General features: G+C 42.4%; 1 protein-coding gene across 1 annotated transcript in view; it reads right to left on the bottom strand.

Annotated features, from left to right (window-relative positions):
- Positions 1 to 22,019, bottom strand: part of htra4 (HtrA serine peptidase 4) — a 31,936-nt gene extending 9,917 nt beyond the window's left edge. Inside the window, exons 1-3 of the mRNA XM_072433848.1 lie at positions 21,572 to 22,019; positions 7,682 to 7,781; positions 6,995 to 7,199 (exon numbers count right to left, since the gene is read on the bottom strand). Coding sequence (XP_072289949.1) covers positions 6,995 to 7,199; positions 7,682 to 7,781; positions 21,572 to 21,977 — 711 coding nt within the window. The 5' untranslated portion in view covers positions 21,978 to 22,019. The remainder of the gene's footprint in view (positions 1 to 6,994; positions 7,200 to 7,681; positions 7,782 to 21,571) is intronic.
- Between the last annotated feature and the right edge of the window lie 1,299 nt (positions 22,020 to 23,318).

Below are 23,318 nucleotides of genomic sequence, written 5' to 3' on the forward strand. Positions count from 1 at the left end.
GAAAAAATGTAAAAAAGCAGAATTGTAATGAAAAAAGTCTGGCTTCCTATTTCCCCACCACAACATGGAGCTGGAGATGATAGAAAATCCTCGAATGCCTGTCCACAATACTGTACTAAATCAGGATCAGGACTATTCAACCAAAGGCCCGGGGGCCAGATCAGGCCCGCCAAAAAATCTGATTCAGCCCGTGACCCGTCTTCCAAATATAAAAAACAAAGAAATGTCTTTCTTGTTTTCTGGTTTAATTCTGGGATAATACTAGTTTGAACTTGGTGGGTGCTGTCTTAGTTGTTGTTTAATTATGCTTTAAACCTTGTTTGGATTTGCTTTAAATCTGGTTTGGACCTGCTTTTTTCCTGGTTTGATACTGGATTAGTCTTGGTTCAGCCCTGGTTAGTAGCGTTGGTTAGTTCTGCTTCAGTATTGAAATGGCTAAATAATGTGCAGAGCAATATTTAAATTATTTTCAACTTATTTTTTCACAAAAATCTAAAATAATATTTTTTGCGACCCAAAATGTGTTATTAGTGGGACATGTCCTATCCAGCCATGAGTCAGCCAGTGATGGGACGATGCCTGTTAGAAACAGTCAGACATGTGGCATTGACTTACTGTGATTATGTAAGAATGCTGCGTTATGTAATAATCCAACATGTGATACTAATGTAATAAACCCATCATTTGTGATATTTGCTGTATCATGTAAGGTTACAGAAGTCTATGTTTTGACACAAATCATCAAAAAATGTGGGCAGTAATATTCCCCAGCACAAAAAGTAATAATATGTGATAATTAACCAAAATCGCATTTACAAATGCTGTAAAGATTTTATTTATTACACATTACGTGTTTAAACATAAACAACATAAATACATAACCCTGGAATTTATATTAAACAATGAAGTGACAATTTTAATACACCATAATTCCCATTAAATGATAACGTGATCCGACAGAAAACGTAGGTCTAATGAGAATCCCCTAGAAACAAGGAGCTGTTAACACAAAGCACAAAACTCTTCAACAGTTCAAAGATCTAACAGTCAATTGCTGTTCCAGACACCTAACTTGTTATTTCCACCAAAACGCAATTATCAGCTCTAAGATTAGACATCAACTTCATGGCTTGTTTTTCCAAAGTCTTCTTGAATGAGAGGAATGCATTTCTTCTTGGCGATCTGTTACGTTGGTAGATTTAACACTGGGTAGTTAGTCCAAGTGATCCAAGTAGAAAATTCAAAACGACTACAATCACAACTGAAATTTAGCACGTTTTTTTCCCTTCTCAGTTCATGTTCGGCTCTTTCTCCTCCAGAATCCCTTCCCTGACCTGCAGATGCTAAACCAGAGTCATGACCGGTGCAGGAGCTGGACTTTAGTGACCGTTCAGAACAGAGAGACAACGCGACCAATGAGAGACTCGTGTGAGGCTCATTCTGCTTTCTGATTGGATACTTGTCTGGAGAACCAACATACAAATGAAAAACATAAACAAGTTCAGGTTCGAGTATCACAAAAAACATGAATCGACCATAAAATCAACCACAACAGTGCAGAAATACTGCTTCATATCCTTGTTTGAGATGTTTTTGTCTGTTCAAATAATAGACAATACACTTGATAATCTAATTTTGTAAAACAACGACTGCATTATTATCCATTTTTCGATACATCTCCCGCCAACATCGTCTTTACTTACGTATATCTTGAACATGCCAAGTCTTATAAATGTGTCTAGAAAGTGCAGTAGAACTAAAATAAGCCTCAACAGGCTCTCGCCCGTTTGTTATCGTAATCAGGTTTAATACAGGATTTATGGCCGCCCCATGTCCACGGGTGAAGCGCTGCGTCCAGAGCGCTTATCGTCCAGGAATGTGCCACTTAAAAGATACCACAACATTCTGTATCTGTCAGATTTGTGATTATGGACACATAATAAGTTGGACTAAAAGTGAGGTTCTCAAGCTGTGGTGTGTGTGTGTGTGATATATCAATATGTGGGACTTGGGATAGAGAAACTGGATTATGTTTGGGGTTGAACTGCTTTAGCCACAATGCAAGGCACATACAAACCACACTCCTCCTTGAATAAATAAATCACTAAAAAAACAATAAAGATAGAAGCAAAGTTTTGAGTAAAGCTTTTCCCGATCACACTTACTCGTATGCTAGGTCAGTGAGTTGGTGTCAGTTGGAGGTGTTAGTTGGTAGTGTCAGTTGGTGGTGTCAGTTGGTAGTGTCAGTTGGTGGTGTCAGTTGGTAGTGTCAGTTGGTGGTGTCAGTTGGTAGTGTCAGTTGGAGGTGTTAGTTGGTAGTGTCAGTTGGTGGTGTCAGTTGGTAGTGTCAGTTGGAGGTGTTAGTTGGTAGTGTCAGTTGGTGGTGTCAGTTGGTAGTGTCAGTTGGTGGTGTCAGTTGGTAGTGTCAGTTGGAGGTGTCAGATGGGGTCTCAGATGGGGGTGTCAGATGGAGGTGTCAGTTGGAGGTGTCAGTTGGGGATGTCAGTTGGTGGTGTCAGTTGCAGGTGTCAGTTGGTAGTGTCAGTTGGTGGTGTCAGTTGGTAGTGTCAGTTGGAGGTGTCAGTTGGAGGTGTCAGTTGGTAGTGTCAGTTGGTGGTGTCAGTTGGTAGTGTCAGTTGGTGGTGTCAGTTGGGGATGTCAGTTGGTGGTGTCAGTTACAGGTGTCAGTTGGTAGTGTCAGTTGGTGGTGTCAGTTGGAGGTGTCAGTTGGTAGTGTCAGTTGTTGGTGTCAGTTGGTAGTGTCAGATGGAGGTGTCAGTTGGAGGTGTCAGTTGGGGGTGTCAGTTGGTAGTGTCAGTTGGTGGTGTCAGTTGGTGGTGTCAGTTGGTGGTGTCAGTTGGTGGTGTCAGATGGAGGTGTCAGTTGGAGGTGTCAGTTGGGGGTGTCAGTTGGTAGTGTCAGATGGAGGTGTCAGTTGGAGGTGTCAGTTAGTGGTGTCAGTTGGAGGTGTCAGTTGGAGGTGTCAGTTGGAGGTGTCAGTTGGTAGTGTCAGTTGGTGGTGTCAGTTGGAGGTGTCAGTTGGGGATGTCAGTTGGTGGTGTCAGTTGCAGGTGTCAGTTGGTAGTGTCAGTTGGTAGTGTCAGTTGGTGGTGTCAGTTGGTAGTGTCAGTTGGTGGTGTCAGTTGGTAGTGTCAGTTGGTGGTGTCAGTTGGGGATGTCAGTTGGTGGTGTCAGTTGCAGGTGTCAGTTGGTAGTGTCAGTTGGTGGTGTCAGTTGGAGGTGTAAGTTGGTAGTGTCAGTTGGTGGTGTCAGTTGGTAGTGTCAGATGGAGGTGTCAGTTGGAGGTGTCAGTTGGGGGTGTCAGTTGGTAGTGTCAGTTGGTGGTGTCAGTTGGTGGTGTCAGTTGGTGGTGTCAGTTGGTAGTGTCAGATGGAGGTGTCAGTTGGAGGTGTCAGTTGGGGGTGTCAGTTGGTAGTGTCAGATGGAGGTGTCAGTTGGAGGTGTCAGTTAGTGGTGTCAGTTGGAGGTGTCAGTTGGAGGTGTCAGTTGGTAGTGTCAGTTGGTGGTGTCAGTTGGGGATGTCAGTTGGTGGTGTCAGTTGCAGGTGTCAGTTGGTAGTGTCAGTTGGTAGTGTCAGTTGGTAGTGTCAGTTGGTGGTGTCAGTTGGTAGTGTCAGGTGGTAGTGTCAGTTGGTAGTGTCAGTTGGTAGTGTCAGTTGGTGGTGTCAGTTGGGGATGTCAGTTGGTGGTGTCAGTTGCAGGTGTCAGTTGGTGGTGTCAGTTGGAGGTGTCAGTTGGTAGTGTCAGTTGGTGGTGTCAGTTGGTAGTGTCAGATGGAGGTGTCAGTTGGAGGTGTCAGTTGGTAGTGTCAGTTGGTGGTGTCAGATGGTGGTGTCAGTTGGTGGTGTCAGTTGGTGGTGTCAGTTGGTGGTGTCAGTTGGTGGTGTCAGTTGGTGGTGTCAGTTGGTGGTGTCAGATGGAGGTGTCAGTTAGAGGTGTCAGTTGGGGGTGTCAGTTGGTAGTGTCAGATGGAGGTGTCAGTTGGAGGTGTCAGTTAGTGGTGTCAGTTGGAGGTGTCAGTTGGAGGTGTCAGTTGGTAGTGTCAGTTGGTGGTGTCAGTTGGTGGTGTCAGTTGGTGGTGTCAGTTGGTGGTGTCAGATGGAGGTGTCAGTTAGAGGTGTCAGTTGGGGGTGTCAGTTGGTAGTGTCAGATGGAGGTGTCAGTTGGAGGTGTCAGTTAGTGGTGTCAGTTGGAGGTGTCAGTTGGAGGTGTCAGTTGGTAGTGTCAGTTGGTGGTGTCAGTTGGAGGTGTCAGTTGGGGATGTCAGTTGGTGGTGTCAGTTGCAGGTGTCAGTTGGTAGTGTCAGTTGGTAGTGTCAGTTGGTGGTGTCAGTTGGTAGTGTCAGTTGGTGGTGTCAGTTGGTAGTGTCAGTTGGTAGTGTCAGATGGAGGTGTCAGTTGGTGGTGTCAGTTGGGGATGTCAGTTGGTGGTGTCAGTTGCAGGTGTCAGTTGGTAGTGTCAGTTGGTGGTGTCAGTTGGAGGTGTCAGTTGGTAGTGTCAGTTGGTGGTGTCAGTTGGTAGTGTCAGATGGAGGTGTCAGTTGGAGGTATCAGTTGGGGGTGTCAGTTGGTAGTGTCAGTTGGTGGTGTCAGTTGGTGGTGTCAGTTGGTGGTGTCAGTTGGTAGTGTCAGATGGAGGTGTCAGTTGGAGGTGTCAGTTGGGGGTGTCAGTTGGTAGTGTCAGATGGAGGTGTCAGTTGGAGGTGTCAGTTAGTGGTGTCAGTTGGGGGTGTCAGTTGGAGGTGTCAGTTGGTAGTGTCAGTTGGTGGTGTCAGTTGGGGATGTCAGTTGGTGGTGTCAGTTGCAGGTGTCAGTTGGTAGTGTCAGTTGGTAGTGTCAGTTGGTGGTGTCAGTTGGTAGTGTCAGTTGGTGGTGTCAGTTGGTAGTGTCAGTTGGTAGTGTCAGATGGAGGTGTCAGTTGGTGGTGTCAGTTGGTGGTGTCAGTTGGTAGTGTCAGTTGGTGGTGTCAGTTGGTAGTGTCAGATGGAGGTATCAGTTGGAGGTGTCAGTTGGTAGTGTCAGTTGGTGGTGTCAGTTGGTAGTGTCAGATGGAGGTGTCAGTAAGTGGTGTCAGTTGGAGGTGTCAGTTGGAGGTGTCAGTTGGTAGTGTCAGTTGGTGGTGTCAGTTGATGGTTTCAGTTGGTGGTGTCAGTTGGTGGTGTCAGTTGGTGATGTCAGTTGGTAGTGTCAGTTGGTGGTGTCAGTTGGTGGTGTCAGTTGGTGGTGTCAGTTGGTGATGTCAGTTGGTAGTGTCAGTTGGTGGTGTCAGTTGGTGGTGTCAGTTGGGGGTGTCAGATGGGGGTGTCAGATGGTGGTGTCAGTTGGAGGTGTCAGTTGGTGGTGTTAGATGGGGGTGTCAGTTGGAGGTGTCAGTTGGTGGTGTCAGTTGGTGGTGTCAGTTGGTGATGTCAGTTGGTAGTGTCAGTTGGTGGTGTCAGTTGGTGGTGTCAGTTGGGGGTGTCAGATGGGGGTGTCAGATGGTGGTGTCAGTTGGAGGTGTCAGTTGGTGGTGTCAGTTGGTGGTGTCAGTTGGGGGTGTCGGATGGGGGTGTCAGTTGGTGGTGTCAGTTGGAGGTGTCAGTTGGTGGTGTCAGTTGGAGGTGTCAGTTGGTGGTGTCAGTTGGTGGTGTCAGTTGGTGGTGTCAGTTGGTAGTGTCAGATGGAGGTGTCAGTTGGTGATGTCAGTTGGAGGTGTCAGTTGGTGGTGTCAGTTGGAGGTGTCAGTTGGTAGTGTCAGTTGGTGGTGTCAGTTGGGGGTGTCAGTTGGAAGTGTCAGTTGGTTGTGTCAGTTGGGGGTGTCAGTTGGAAGTGTCAGATGGGGGTGTCAGTTGGGGGTGTCAGTTGGAAGTGTCAGATGGTGGTGTCAGTTGGGGGTGTCAGTTGGAAGTGTCAGATGGTGGTGTATATATGACATTATAGGTAAAAATCCGGAAGTCTCCTGTTTTTAAATCCAAAAATCTTCTTTGTCAGACTTGTTCTAAGCATTTCTGACGTGAAATCGCATTTATTACAAATGCATGCTTATATTAGCATGTCAGGGGAAAGCTAGCTTTTGTTTTACTCCCAATGGTAATTTTACTTTCCTGGAGGGTGGAGCACTAATACAAATCCTGATGAGGGATTGCCAGTCTGACACACAGACAGAAAAGTCATTTTCAATGTTCACACTATTTGAAGTCCTATAACATGAAATGCCAAAAAAGAAGCATGTTTTAAGGCCAATAACGATATAAATAATGCATATGCGTCCTTTAACACTAACACATTTAAAACTAGTTTTCAAAGTCTGAATTCTGCTCCAAACCACATGCTTTTACTGACAGAGGATTGGCTGTTGACCTCTCAAATAAGAAGACTCATTCTGATCATTGACAATTAGAAATGACTGAATGACTGATGAATCTGATCTAAATTGGATTAAATACGAATGGACATTAGCCCTTGAGCTACACCTGGTACAATGCATCTCTCCTGTTACGGCTAATGTATATAGTGCACTGTCCCTGTCTCAATAAATACATAGATTAAATAAGTCCCATAAAATAGAAAGTGGCTTGACTTTTAGTGAAGAACCAGGGCAGATACACTGAATTGTGCAGTGTGCCTCTGAGCGGTGCAAATTGTTGAGCACAAACATCTGGTTAATGTTGGAACATCACCGAGTTCTTGAGTCATCCCAGAAAATTAAATGCCAAACATGTTAGGAGCCATCTGGCACCAATCACCAAACCTGCGGCTTAGTGAGGCAAACATGTCAGCTGGATTACCGGAGAACTAACTAAATTCTAATATTTCTGTGATATTTTACAGAAGTGTTAAGATCCACATCTCGTCTCAGAGCAAGAAGGGTTTCAAGTTCAATTCTTAAATGGCGTGAAGAAGTGTAGACAGTAGATAATGGCCTATAGTGACCCTCTTTTTCAGACTATTTGGGGTTGCCATATCAAAAACACAAATACACCACATTCGTCTCACCTCTGGCTCTATCTTGATGAGTGCAATGTCGATCCTCTGGTCCACATCTTTGACCGTGGCGTCGTACTGCAGGCCGCTCTTCAGCTCCACTTTCACCCGGTGTTTGTTGGAGAGGACGTGAGCGTTGGTGACGATCCAGCCGTCCTCGGATACAATGAAGCCCGAGCCGCTGGACACACGGACTTCGTCTGTGGAGAAGGGATGCCTGGAAGGACACGACGTTAGAGAGATCACTGCATATATCAATGCACTGTATTGAACATCAGCTACATCAGATCAAAAGATGACAATGTGGACTTAAAAACAGAACAGAAGATCTCAGAGCTCCACTTGTGACATTACAGATCTGGTAGATTCAGAATGGAGTGTTTTTGACGCTCGGAGGGAGAGGACTTTCTAACCAGGATTCATCAAACAAGCGTGGATGAAGCTAAATGCAATTTCACATATGTTTTGATGATGGAACAATGTTATAACACGGTTTGAAGCACAAAAAAAGTAAATTTTCACATTTCAGTATGTGTCCTTTAACATTAGCAGTCTTTCTATGGCTCCTGCTTATAAATTGATGGAAAAACAGGCTTTCAACTGAGATTATTAACAGCATTATATAATATTACAATTGCTGCTATGTGGAGGTGGATGGGTATAAAGTGCATTACGGTGAGGGTGATGACTGTTGTTTACCTCTGAAACAGCTCGAGATGAACTACAGCTGGGACGATCTTATCCACCACGTCAGCGATGAAGTTGAACTTGTAGCGCATGCTCAGAGGATGCTGTAAACCTGTACAAGAACACAAGGGAAATGACCTCAGCAGACTCAAATATGCAAAGTAAAGTCCCTTCCGACTCTAGAAGCTTCCTCAATCCGTGAATATAATATTGTTATTGTACATTCAAAACTGGTGTCGCGAAATGGAAAATAAAGTGATGTGAGAACCAACCAAAGCCACTCTCCAAATGTATATATTTTGATTTGTTTAAAAAAGACAAACTGATGAAATATGATTTGAATTACCGGTATTTAATGATTTATTTATTTATCATTTATGTATTTTTTAAAATTTGAATCATACATATTTTTGATACATATGTTATATTTGAGTTTATTTGCACACATGACTGTTTAGATCAGTTTACAGCTTGATGGCCGGACAGTTTCGCGCCGGCCTCACCGCGAGAGGGTCCCCAGTTGAATTACCAAAACCTTCTTCCTGTTCCATGCATGTGAGTTGGCGTGTCTTTCCAAGTTGTCTAACAAACTTTCCACTTCTACTTCTCTCTTTAAAGTGAAAAGATGACAGACCCTTTTCTCTTTGGAAATGTAACAATATATCATTTTAGAGTGTCGACTGAAACCTCATTCACACGTTTTAAAATGACAAGCGGATATGGCTGTTTGAGAATCACCTTCTTTGTCTCCTTTCTACATTATTAATAAGCTCGACTTTTAAGTGGCACATTTTAGGTCAAATACACGTCTTTCTGGTGAGACGATGTTAAAAGCCTTAATGGGCAGCTTAAAGTCGGCAAGGTTATATATTACGTGCCAAAATGTCATAATTGCTATTGACCTGTTTTAGCTGAAATGACAACATAATGGACAGGCCGCCAATTTTGTCTCTTTTACATCTATGTCTAGACTTTGTGTGTCCATGAAGTCCATTTTCCTTAAGAGCATGGGCTGTCGCCGCCTGGGCTTAATGACACTCTTACAAAGAATCGAAGTCAAACCAGGGCCCTTAAAGAAAACCATTAATTGGCCCCTGGCTCGAACCTCCAGTTTCTATAGAGATGAGATCGTCGGACTGAGAATGTTTTTGCTCTTTACGCAGCGCGGACCACATAATATCAGATGACATTTGTGATTGCTGTGACGTGAAGAAGATTTTTAAGGTGAAAAAAAAGAAGAAAAAAATATGATTTTAGTTAATTATGTTATCAAGTTGAGTCGCACTGGGCAATAGTAAAAAACAATTATTTTAAGTATTTTTTTTTTTTAATTTGTGCACGATTATTTCTATAAAGTAAGATTTGTATAACTCATATTAAGGCGATTAAAGTACATCAGTGATAAAAATCTGTGTTTATTCTCTTTTACCATTTTGATTTACCAATGCTGCTGTGTTTTAGCGTATGCACAGTGCACATGACTATTAATAAAATAGTGGATTAGTCACAATAATACCAAATAATTGTTGTAAAACTTTAAATCCGCACTGTATTTTAAACATTTCCAGGAATATTAACATTTGAACTGTTGAAATAGAATCACATACTTTCAGAAGATGTTTGTAAAGGTCTGAAATGACTGAATTACTGAATGGAAATGGGAAATTATCTCTGCAGATGACACTTTATTACCCAGTTGTAGCTATAATTGTAGCGTCATGACTTAGTATTGACAGTGCAGTTTATATAGAATGCAATAAACTTTATAGCCCTTGACTGTTGACAATTATATCTTGCTTTATCTAGACAAACAAGACAGTTTGAACTCTTGAGAATGTAATCTGCAGGATGACTCAAATGTCAAATGTAAACGCTTCTTCTCACAAGCCGTCACAAGCCCGAGCAATGCACTTGAACTATTAGGATCTAGCACTTCTTCTTTAAAATCACGTTCACAGTGTTTTTCAAGGTACTTTCAGTGTGTTGTAACTTATGTCCATTGTTTGTTTGTGTGGTTGTTTTTGATGTCTTTGTCGTGCGGCTTTGGCCCTTTATTGCACACGTCTTTCCAATGTTTTTTAAATGCAAATGAAAAATAAACTACCGTATTTTTTCGGATTATAAATTGCACCTTTTTTACGTAGTTTTGGCCGGGGTGCGACTTTACACTCTGGAGCGACTTATAACCCGGAAAATACGTCAAAAATTGAAAACAAAACAAAAAAACACAAAAATCATACAGTATGATGAGGAAACCATATCTTTAAATTAAAAGTCGATTTAGCCAAAGATGCCCTTTAATATGATACAGATGATGAACTGATACAAAAAAGGCAAGTTTCGAAGAGCTAAAGACTTGTAAACTTCTTCTTTGGTTTTGAAGCCAAAGCAGGAAACGACTGTAATTGTTGTCGATTATTAAATGTTCTGTAGAATGTCTGTTGACCTTTTGCACTGGACGCCTCGTGGACCATGGAGGATTTGATAAATAAAAACTCTCAGTGACAAAGTGGGTGAAATCTTCTACAAAAAGAGCATTGGCATTTTAAAATCTCTGTTGATCTCTTGATTTTTGATTGTAAAGGATCAGGAACAGAATTTGGTCGACTCAGCAACAATCTGAGAAGTTAAAATGTATTACGTAAGTATTATGGGAGGGATCCGGCGACTGTTTTGCCCTGTTCCCCCAAATGTAAAGTCCTGACTATTGGTTTATTATTAGACTACCTGGAAATGTGATCGGGCGTGTCGACACGATCTCCAAATGTATTGATGAATTGATCGGCTTTAAACGCACCTGTAGTTTATCATGTGACCTGCAACAGCTCATTCCCATTAGTCGAATTCACCTTTGGCACACACGCAGCTGCTGCCATAGCGACTCCAGCCCCCAAAGTCAATTGAAAGTAGATGAGCGGGCTTTGATCAAATATTGCATTTTTTTGTAATCCATTTTTTCCTTGGTAATTCCTCTGAAATCACCGCTTCTCTCTGACTGATGTCGTGTTTACTAAGCTGAACAAATAAACTTGTCTCTGCAGCGACGGCTTTAAATGCAAATGATGTGTGGGTACTGCCAGGGGCTATTGGCAGAAACCCAAGCTTTTGATTCCTTTTTCCTTCTCTGAAAGCACTACTGACAAATCAAGAATGCTCTCCTTCCAGGCAGCCGCCCCTGTGGAGTGCACCGTACACCTTCTCACTTTCTGTTTTTTAAAGACAGGCCAAGCCTCACGACTGCAGGAGGAGGCGGGGACACCACATGAGAACTGCACTTAAAGGTACACTACGAGACTCCTGTGGGGGGTCCGCCACCTGCCTTTGCCCAGGGAGATGTTGCTGTGCTCGGAATGTTCCATTAAACATATTCATCTCTATGGAAACCAGCCGGTGACACCACTAGGCAACGTTATGGGTCAGATCTGTGGAGAGGCGACTCCCGCTCACAGTAAAGGCTCATTTATGCTATGTTCCGTGAAATTACCACCAGAGGGCGCTCAAAGTCAGTTAGAGAAAAGACCGAAATGGAAGAAAAAGTGCAACTAGAAATGAAAACATGGACATTTCCTCTTTTTTTACCGTAACTCACATTTGTTGGAAAAGAAAATGATGCATTTAGTCTCATTTTCAAAAGTTGAGCTTCCGCTGAGTTCACTACTGTCCTCAGCGGTCAGCACATGTGCAGCTCCGTTACTACGCAGCCCTAAGATGAGAGCAAACAAATCACAAATGGATCAAATGATGGACAACACAAAGCAGAGGAGCAGATGAGCCTCAGGGAAACATGTTTTTCATTTTTAAGCACCTGTAGTAGATTTAATTCACAATGCAATAGTTTAATGCCATACTGTGTAGCATTTCACCACCACAAAATGTACATAGTGTGTCTTCTTATAAGATGTCTCTGTAATCTCTGAGTCCCAGTACCACCTAAGATAAAATGTGGCTTTCCGAGTACCACCAGATAAACCTAACGTGGCTGGCCTGATCTGTCTCACTCTGAGTTCTTCACATGAATCAATCTGGGAAGGCTCTTTCTCTCCTTCACTGTGGTTCTCCCCGTGGTTTGTACTTTTTCCCACTGTTTTTTTTTGTAGTTTCCCCTCACCGATAAGCAGGTTCTAACTACAAGGACATTTCTCAATTTCAACATTGTTTAACCTGCTAATTACTGTTTGATTCTCTGCCTTTCTGTTTGTTCAATCAACAATTCTAGAAGGCCCATCAAGGCAACTGCAAATCGAATTATGTCACCAGTCTGCTTCTATCTATATTTGGAGGAAGTAATCAGACGATTAGCAGCTGAGCTATTATAGGTTGGAGTTCAAAAATCTACCAAACTTCAACAATCTACTTTTCCATTGGGCATACCTGCTTGCCGATGCCTGATCCCATCAGTTCTCAGAAGCTGAGCGGGTCAGGGCCTGGTCGGTATGGGAGACCTCTAGAACACCAGGTGCCACAATGAACCTGAGCTGGTTTCAATGTGGGGAGGACAGTTGAGCTCCACACCTTTTTACTCATCCTTGTATGAAACTCAAGCAAAGTAGGGCGAAGCTCACGTGGACATGGAAGTTGCAGCCAAAACTGTAACAATCCAATATCTGTTGGAGTTTTCGAACCAAACGAACCAAAACCAGATCAAAGTATTGGAAAAACGACGAAATCTTATAAATCCTCCGGTGAAAAAAGGACTAAAAACCTGGTAAAGAAAGTATGTGATTGCAGCCACAATAGCCCAGACATGGTCGATCAGCCTTGTCTGCACAATCCGTCCCTTCATGCAAGCAATAAAACATGAGTCAACATTTGAGTCAACATTTGAGTTGCTGTGAGGTTGTTTCAAATGCAATGAGAAATATGAAACTGACTTTTGATTCTCGATTTCCTACGCAATATGAAACCTTGTGCCACAAACACGTGTCTCTGAAATAATTACCAAACAACCAAGCAATCAGTCATAGCACAACCTGCACGAGCCGCAATGGGCCGACACCATGGATCGTCGATGTGAGTAACGATCTCGTAATTAAGAAGTCAAACTCAAACCTAGCGTGCAATCTGATGCATTTACTTCTATGTGAAACGAACAAGTTCATTAATCATCTCACATTTGGAACCAAATGAAACTTCTCTCACCTCAGATTAACAGCGCTGTTTTTTTCTTTTGAGCAGACATATTTGTTTTGAGAATGACTGACCTTGCATCTCTCTGATTGGCTAATCCACCTGTCAATCGTGCTCATCTGAACTCGCAGAGTGACCAGACTGATGTTTTCCATATTTAGAGATTTTCCAGGTAAATTATTTTCTTGTAACATGCATGACCTTTCAGTTTGAATACTAATTATGTAGTAACTTTTGTTTAATGTAATGTTGATGAGAAAAGATTGAGAGTATAATATAATCTGAATTTATATTCCATTAACAAAACAAAACTTGGTCTGTGCATTTTAATTATACCTTCATTTTTAGCATACTAACTAAATGTTGTTCATATTTTATTTGGTTTGATTTGAATGAAAATAATGATTAAAAAAATTCTGTTATCATTTCCAAGTGTCTCCAGAAGGTGAACGTAGGCGCACAAAAGCCTATAAAGTAATTTGACATCACAAGGTTTTAACCCTACTGAATATGGAGTGCTTATTCAAAGTGCTGTTTACAAGGCTATGCAGTTCAGAGAATCAACTAATGTCTTTTAAATATTCAAGGACTTTCTGGATGGAAGGACAAACAGTGAACACAATGGAAAGTTCAGAACACAGTGTTTTGAGTTGAGCCGTCTCCCACACAAAAAAGTAAGACTAAGCGACAGTCACCTTTCCCTCTCTTAGTTTATTGTTTGGTCGATACATCTCCAGAAGCTTGTCATTGACATGGTTTTCACAAATCTGCAGGGGAAAGGTAACAAAGCTTACTTCTACTGGTCCTGAGTAAGGGTCAGACAAATTTTGTCTGACCCTTACTCAGGACCAGTAGAAGGCAGTATTGCTCCTTTGAGCAGGTTGCACACATATATAGCATATTTAACAACACAAAGTCTCCACAGAATATTTGATCTATTTCACAAGTAAAATAGAGAAAACAAATATAATAATACATTTATGAATAGGCAAAGATCAAATTAAAAACATAAAAATAAAATTATATAAAACATTAAAACAAATGCCAGTTAAATGCCAGTGAGTAAAAGCATCAACTGAAGGCACAATCTTACAAAAGAACGTTCCAAAGTTTGAGGCCGGCTCCAGAAAAGGCCCGGCGAGCGCAGGAGTGTAGGGAACAATGAGGTCTGAAATGCACGCGGGGCGGGGCCAGTCTGTGAAGCGCTTTAAAAACAAACTAATAACATTTTAAAATCAACTCTAAAATGAATTAGGAGCCAGTGCAGTGAGGATAAAACAGATGTAATTATGTTCTCTACGATGTGAGGAATTTTGAACTAACTGTAAGCGTGACAGGTTAGCTTGGTGATACCAGTGTACAGTCCATTACAGAAGTCAAGACGTGTAGAGATAAAAGCACAGATCGCCCGCTCCAGGTCACTAAAAGATAAAACTGCGAGGCTCAACGGCTGCACAGGAGCAGTTTCACTAAAGGAAGTACTAACAGTATCATAACATGGATATCCAGCTTTATCCAAACTTAGGGCACTGCCATGTTGGTTTGTCTAAACTCCGGGTTCTGAAATGTTGCCTCAGTGGCCATTTCTAGATATGAGGTTCCAGTGTGTTTGTCAGAACTCGTCCTCCGAGGACTGGACCAGAGCTTTATAGATGTTCATCCACTAAATGTTCCCTCCTTGTTGTGTACATGGCAATTCACCCTACTAAGCTTAAATAAAGGTAACTTTAAGGTATTTATGGCTTTCAGCTTCATGTTATACGCCACATTTTGAGGACTTTTGAAATTGTTTAATTGCCATGGCAACCATCCTAATGTTACATAATTGTGAAACCCATGGATACTTTATTATTCCCTCAGGAGACAAATTCTCTGCATTTGACACATTTTTGCTCAAAGTCTATAAAAATACTACATGTCAGGTCAGGACCACCAAGACTTTTAAGAAGAAAACCAGAGTGTACGAGGAAAACCGTCCGGACACAGGGAGAAAGATGAAAAAACCTGAGTCAAACTCAGAAGCTCCTTGCTGTACATTGGCAGAATCAATATGATTTTTTATTATCAAATTGATTCAGCCAATTATTTATGAACAAAAGCAACGCAGAAGATCTCAAAGCTTTGTCTATGACATCACAGATTTGGAAAATTCAGAATGGAGTGTTTTTGACGCTCAAAGGGGAGAGGACTTTCTAAACAGGGTTAATTCATTACAGTGAAGGAAGTTAAATGCAACTCCAGGTATGTTGATGAGGGAACACTCTTATGAAATGGTTAAAAACTCAATATAGTTAATTTAGCATATTGTGTCCGTTATTGTACTGCCGTATCTCACAAACACATCATATTAGACGTGAGCTGGTGTTGGCTGTCTCCCGGTGAGAGCGTTCAGAGCAGCAGGGGGAGCTGATGTAACACACTGACAGTTCTGACACCTCCACATGATCACAGTCACGGGGCGCCCTCATTTTACCCACAATGCACAGCACGCGGGGTGAGAGAGAGAGGAGGCAGGGGGGTGGCGGGGGTACATGCTGCTGCGGAGGTCAGGGTGAGAGCAGATCAGCCCCGTACCTGTCGACTCAAGCAGAGAAAGGGAATCTGCTGAAATAATCAAGTGCAATCATAATAAAAAATGTCTGCGAGTGGAGATTAGGACAATGTGGGTTAGTTAATGCAATACATGCTTTTGTTCAGGGCTATACAAGACTGCTCTAGGCTGTTTTACAAAGCCCTTTAGCTTTAGCCAAATTCATTCCAAGCCGCATCTCCTAACTTTGGGTTTTGAAAAAATATTTTACTGTTTTGACTGTATGTTTAAGTGTTCCTTTCTACTATTGACAATAGGGGTACAATAAACTAATAATAACTGACCAATAATCCTTAATAATCTCTGACAATGAAAACCAGCTGTGTAATCATTATAACCTTCATTAGCTACAACCAAAACAGCATTTGCCCTAAAGTTGTACCAAATTGTGAAATTATCGATTTAACTTAACAAATGCTGTGTTGTGTTAAAAGGTCATTCAAATTAAGTGTGTTGTACCCGATTTATTTTACACTTTTACAAACATTAAAATAAATAAAAAGTTATGGAACACGTTATTGTCTTCTGCATTTGACCCTGGCGCTCACTGAACAGCGCTAATTTCATGTGTGTTCTGAGTGTATAAAAAGAGACAAATGTGCTCCTTGTGGCTACAGTAACAACGAAAAAGCTGCATATGGAAAGTGAAATTAAAAAGCACACAGTTTTCTTTGCTGTCTTCTGCCCGTTGTGCCAGATGTGCATCGCCGCGTGACTCGGACGTGAACGACAGTGTACAAATAAATCCACATCAATGGCTAACATTCCCAACAAAACTTGAATATTAGCGAAACGGCCTAATATTTTTCTAATAAAAAAAAAAAATCCATTATCAAGTCAATGCGATCGGTATCAGCTGATGAGCAATTCTTATTGGGGCACCACTAATAAAACAATAGTCTTAATTCATATTAGAACATCATTTTCAACACAAAATAACAGTTTTGGATTTGGTAAAAACTGTGGCAAAAGATCAACGCTGTTCTAAAACTATACCAAAAATGTTGAGTTTTTGTGATTTCCAGTATCGATACTTCGTCAAATGAGTATCTGGTTATGATGCTGGTTTTAGTGTCAATTAATATTTAATTATACCTTTTTTCCACAACAACAACACGCCCCAAAAAGCACCGTGCACTGAGTTAACCTCGTCCTCACGCTTTGCAATGAAAGCATCATCTATAGACTTCTCGTATTGGATCTGGTGGCACGGTAAAGTTTTAGTGTGCCTTAAACGACATGACAACCGCAGCATGCAGCTCCTAAAAGGGATTTTCCATTTCCATTTTATTCCTCCTCTTTTATATTTGATGCGGCGTGGTGATTGTGTGCACCTGCCGTCTACTATGGATTTGTTCCTGTGTGTGGGAGGACACGACGAGAAGTGAAAATGCATTATAAAAACAGATGGAGATAGACGAGAGAAAAGGATGGACTGAGCAGGAGAAAGGGACAAAAAGCACTGTATGTTTTGTATTGTAATATTAAATATGTTTGGACAATAATACTTTGGAATTGAGGGTTGTCAGGGATTTATGCAAATGTCTCAGGACTGACTTCCATATAATTATTATTTCTGCGGTGTCAGTTATTGAAGATTTTAATAAAACAAATACAATAGATTAAAAAAATACATGAAAATAAATACATTATTACATTAAATTAAAAATTAAGTAAAAATATAATAATGTATTTCATTTACAAAGCAAAATTGAAAACAACAGGCAATATGACAACAATATAATAAGTATGAAAGGCAAAGTAGTACATTAAGAGTAGGCCGGCCTCCTGCTGGTGCCAGAGTAAGGACTAAACATGGACCGGCCTCCTGCTGGTGCCAGAGTCAGGACTAAACATGGACCGGCCTCCTGCTGGTGCCAGAGTCAGGACTAAACATGGACCGGCCTCCTGCTGGTGCCAGAGTCAGGACTAAACATGGACCGGCCTCCTGCTGGTGCCAGAGTCAGGACTAAACATGGACCGGCCTCCTGCTGGTGCCAGAGTCAGGACTAAACATGGACCGGCCTCCTGCTGGTGCCAGAGTCAGGACTCAACATGGACCGGCCTCCTGCTGGTGCCAGAGTCAGGACTAAACATGGACCGGCCTCCTGCTGGTGCCAGAGTCAGGACTAAACATGGACCGGCCTCCTGCTGGTGCCAGAGTCAGGACTAAACATGGACCGGCCTCTTGCTGGTGCCAGAGTCAGGACTAAACATGGACCGGCCTCCTGCTGGTGCCAGAGTCAGGACTAAACATGGACCGGCCTCCTGCTGGTGCCAGAGTCAGGACTCAACATGGACCGGCCTCCTGCTGGTGCCAGAGTCAGGACTAAACATGGACCGGCCTCCTGCTGGTGCCAGAGTCAGGACTAAACATGGACCGGCCTCCTGCTGGTGCCCAGAGTCAGGACTAAACATGGACCGGCCTCCTGCTGGTGCCAAAGTCAGGGCTAAACATGGACCGGCCTCCTGCAGGTGCCCAGAGTCAGGACTCAACATGGACCGGCCTCCTGCTGGTGCCAGAGTCAGGACTAAACATGGACCGGCCTCCTGCTGGTGTCAGAGTCAGGGCTAAACATGGACCGGCCTCCTGCTGGTGTCCAGAGTCAGGACTAAACATGGACCGGCCTCCTGCTGGTGCCAGAGTCAGGACTAAACATGGACCGGCCTCCTGCTGGTGCCAGAGTCAGGAGTAAACATGGACCGGCCTCCTGCTGGTGCAAGAGTCAGGACTAAACATGGACCGGCCTCCTGCTGGTGCAAGAGTCAGGACTAAACATGGACCGGCCTCCTGCTGGTGCCAGAGTCAGGACTAAACATGGACCGGCCTCCTGCTGGTGCCAGAGTCAGGACTAAACATGGACCGGCCTCCTGCTGGTGCCAGAGTCAGGACTAAACATTGACCGGCCTCCTGCTGGTGCCAGAGTCAGGACTAAACATTGACCGGCCTCCTGCTGGTGCCAGAGTCAGGACTCAACATGGACCGGCCTCCTGCTGGTGCCAGAGTCAGGACTAAACATGGACCGGCCTCCTGCTGGTGCCAGTCAGGACTAAACATGGACCGGCCTCCTGCTGGTGCCAGAGTCAGGGCTAAACATGGACCGGCCTCCTGCTGGTGTCCAGAGTCAGGACTAAACATGGACCGGCCTCCTGCTGATGCCAGAGTCAGGACTAAACATGGACCGGCCTCCTGCTGGTGTCCAGAGTCAGGACTAAACATGGACCGGCCTCCTGCTGGTGTCAGAGTCAGGGCTAAACATGGACCGGCCTCCTGCTGGTGCCCAGAGTCAGGACTAAACATGGGGAATCTGTGTTTCAGTTTTATGCAGCTAAAATCTGGAACATTCCTGAAGATGTGAGACAGTCTTCTACTCTGACAATGTTCAACTCTAAGCTTAAAACTGTTTTGTTTAGCTGTGCATATGATTGAAAGGATTTTCATTGCACTCTTCTCTTTTATTTCTTAAACTGTTTTGTGATTTCTGTAATTTCTTTGTGTTGTAATGCAGTTTTCCTGCTGTGTGAAACACTTTGAATTGCCTTGTGTATGAAATGTGCTCCACAAATAAACTTGCCTTGCCTAGGCTTTCCTCATCCAAAAAGTCTTAAGGTAAAGCCCTGAAGAGCCTTTCCGTGGATGCTCTGGTAGGTCAGCGGGCAGAGTTTATATTCAAGGAGGGTTATCAGGAGCAAGCATGAGTTTGGCTACGTTTCACAGATGAAGATGTGCAGTTTTGGAAAGATGTTGGACATCCGAACGAATTTGACTTCCAGGATATCGGCACAAAGGGAAGGAGTGATGGTGTAGCCAGAGAAACATATGATTTACAGATAGATAAGATAAGATAAGATATTCCTTTATTGTCCCACCTGGGGAAATTTCATTGGTGCAACGCAGGTAGATACAGAAAATTACAGGTAGATACAGGTAGATATAGAAAAAATAATAAAGATTAAAATAAATAAATACATAAGAAAAAGATAGGGAACGGAGCTTGTGAGGGGTCCAAATTTGGAGGACCTCTGTTTTGTGCCGTTTAGCTGGAGAACATTATGGAACATTCACATTTATCACCTCCAGACAGGAGATGAGAGCATGTCGGGTCCAGTCTCACATAGCTGAATGCGATGCTTGCAGATGATTCAAAGCATATCATGTTTTAAGCAAAATACCCATAAAACATGAAAACTCTGACATTCAGCAAATGCCCACAATGCAGCAGTGGAAGCAACCACCCATAAATTAACCTCACAAGGGATTAATACAGTTTAGTTTAAAGCCCAACTCTGGCGATAGAGCTCCCCCTGCAGCTCCCTTGTGAAATAACGTAGAGCTTTTTTTCTTTTTTCTTTTTTTTCTGTCTTTCTTTATCATAATAAGTCAGTATAATCACATGCAATAAACATTTTACATTGCCAAATATAAAAAAAGAGCCAGGGTTTCTCAGGAGAGTTGTCTTCTGTTGCTGATTTACCGCCCTGAGACAGCAGGGGGCGACGACAGACACAGCAACTCCCCCAAAAAAGATATATATTCAACCGTCACACTTACAAAGACGTTTAATATGGTGAAAATGTGACTTAATTTTGCTTGGACATGTGCAGCACCCTAAACCACTGCACCACCGCTGAGCACAGGGCAATTAGATTCCAATTTCACACCACGAATACAAAAAACAAATAAACATTTTCTAATTTACTTATTGACCTTTAAAATAGCTGTTCTTTGTTAGATTTGCACCAGCTTATATGAGTCTGCAGTATAATACCAATATATTTGATTCTGGCGTTGGTGTATATTCAGATCAAAATGAAAAGTTGAACCAGAGTTAATATATTCTGTGACCTTTTACCATTTAAATATTTTATGTTGAAAAAGCAAGATAATACCAGATAATACACAAAACAGGTAAAATAACATATAAAATAAGGTGACATAATTCATTTATTTTAGAACAACATGTCATTTTGTGTGTGTAAATTACTGAATATAACCAACTGAATATATTTCTACAATGATTAATCTATAGTCATCTCCTGATACTCTAACTTTGCTGCTAAAACTCAAGGACAAACTCTTATCTTGCCTTTCGCTGACAGACGCCAGAGTAACCAGATATTATCAGTGTCATTAACATTAACTGTGATGACGTACATTTGGGACATTTATTACTTCCTTTCTTTCTTTTTTTCAAGATGTTGTTGCCCGTAGGCTTTATTGACAGTAAAGTACAGAGTGAAATGGGGGTGAGAGGGAGGACATGCAGTAAATTGTTGGAGTCGGCAGTCAGACTCTGCACTTGGAGTGTTACAAAAACGTATTTGCTTGAGTCAGCTTGCAAGTAAGTATACTTTTTGTTGGCTTCTATTGTCCACATGTATAAGTCTTTGTAAAACTGCTATCAAGAACAAACCAATTTTATCTGCACTTCTTAAATTGCACTTTCAGTCAGCCAGATTATTACCAATCGACAATTATATCTGTTGTAATTTACGAATAAAACTCACAAACTCTTATGTTCAGACTTCTACAAACATGTTCTGAAATACATGTGATTCTTGTATTTGCACTCAAATTATACTCCTTCTGGATCATCTGAAAACGCAGAGCACACGTAATCTCGATCAGAAAAATAAATTGTAACTAATATCAACTAAGCATGACAAGCCGACTATAAGAAAAATAATCGTAGTTGTATTTTGATCATCATAAATACTCTTTAAAACTCCTAAGAAAATACCTTTTATTATAACGGCTGTTGCATTTTAAAGCAACATTTCCAAAAGAAAATACAATGACTAATTTACATGAATAATACTCTTTTATTCGTAAATAATTTCTATCTGTAAGCCTTCTGTCACCATATTTAAATGGTTTAATTAGTTGAACATGTATTTAATAAGTCTCAATGTGCATAAAGTAGTCAAATAATAAAAAAAAAGCTAATTGCTGATTAAAAAATGTTGGTCTCAGCTCTAGTAACTGTCAGATCAAATGCAATTAGATATTTGACAACATTTGTCAGTGTTAAAGGTACACATTGTAACTTTTCACAGTATGAAATTAAAAGTATTTATCTCAGATTTGCGGCGTGGCGACCTCACTCGCCGTAAGAATGCACGTATTTCAAGCCATTTCAAACAATAAAACAAGTGTAATACAAATGACTTGAACTGCAGCTCACCTGACGCATGACACTCTCCTCTTTGCACCACAGTCACCGGCGGCACGTTTTCCACCTCCGCCCTCTTGGTCTCCGCCCGGAGTCTGCAAATGCTCGGGTATGTCCGTCCATCGCTTCCACAGATGACCCCGTTGGATTCACAAACGCACACTCGGACCCCCGGCCTCTCCTGGCTCCGTCGCTCGCACCTGAGTCCAGCTCCGCAGGCCAAACCGCTGCAGTCTTCCCCTTCTCCGGCGGCACAAACAACGCAACATCCGCAGAAGTCCTTGACGCGTCCATGGTAACACGCGTGAGGTGGGACTGGACATTGAGTAGAGTCGCACATCTGCTGGCACGTTTCTTTTTTTCGCAGCAACCCGGCGCGCACAAGTGTCAGCAACGCAAGATAAGCTGTTAACTTCATTGTTGCTGAAAGTTGTTCCAGCAGGATCTCCTATGGCCTGGCGCTAAATGAAGGCTCCCCGAGGGTTTCTCTCTAAATGTCACAAAAGCTTTCCGTCTCTTCCCTTTTAGAAGCTATAGGTTGGCTAGTCGCAGCATGTTCTAGAGCCAAGAGCAAAGAGGAGGAATGCAGCTCGATTATTTTTTATGGTTTAATTTTTTTTTTTCTTTAGTTAAAATGCCCCAAGATAGATGGATGCATAGACCTGGCCAAGTTTTGATTACGGGTGTGATAAGATTAGTACAGAGCCTAAGGAGAGCACAAAAATAATGTTTTTTGTGTTAAAAAAAAAATATTAATTGTGATGTGAAGTTGATCAATTACTAACATATTGTACAAATATATTGATAGATACACAAAGACAAACAGTAGCGTAATCTCCTGGTTTAGTTTAGGATGGACTGATGTATGAAGCGTGTTTACAGCGTGGCTCACTGTAAACACACTGCACCGAGGCCCAGATGGAAACTGCACATATTCGTTATGAAATTAGGTTATTGGCCAAAAGTGTTGTTATAATAAAAGGTCTCACACAAACCGTCTAAGGGATGACCCACCATCTTTGAACATATTTGAATCAGATGTGTCTGTCCAGATTCTGCTGTGACTGAGAGCCAGCTGTACCATTAGTATTACAGTACTGCTGTGTGGTGCAGTACTAGAGTACTGCTGTGTGGTGCAGTACTACAGTACTGCTGTGTGGGGCAGTACTACAGTACAGCTGTGTGGGGCAGTAATATAGTACTACAGTACTGCTGTGTGGGGCAGTACTACAGTACTGCTGTGTGGTGCAGTACTACAGTACTGCTGTGTGGGGCAGTACTACAGTACAGCTGTGTGGGGCAGTACTACAGTACTGCTGTGTGGTGCAGTAATATAGTACTACAGTACTGCTGTGTGGGGCAGTACTACAGTACTGCTGTGTGGTGCAGTACTACAGTACTGCTGTGTGGTGCAGTACTACAGTACTGCTGTGTGGGGCAGTACTACAGTACTGCTGTGTGGGGCAGTACTACAGTACAGCTGTGTGGGGCAGTACTACAGTAATACAGTACTGCTGTGTGGTGCAGTAATATAGTACTACAGTACTGCTGTGTGGTGCAGTACTACAGTACTGCTGTGTGGGGCAGTACTACAGTACTGCTGTGTGGGGCAGTACTACAGTACAGCTGTGTGGGGCAGTACTACAGTACTGCTGTGTGGTGCAGTAATATAGTACTACAGTACTGCTGTGTGGGCCAGTACTACAGTACTGCTGTGTGGTGCAGTAATATAGTACTACAGTACTGCTGTGTGGTGCAG

This window comes from Eucyclogobius newberryi, unplaced genomic scaffold (genome assembly GCF_026437365.1).
Source record: "Eucyclogobius newberryi isolate DKJ021-1_F unplaced genomic scaffold, fEucNew1.0.hap1 SCAF_6, whole genome shotgun sequence".
NCBI classification, from domain to species: domain Eukaryota; kingdom Metazoa; phylum Chordata; class Actinopteri; order Gobiiformes; family Gobiidae; genus Eucyclogobius; species Eucyclogobius newberryi.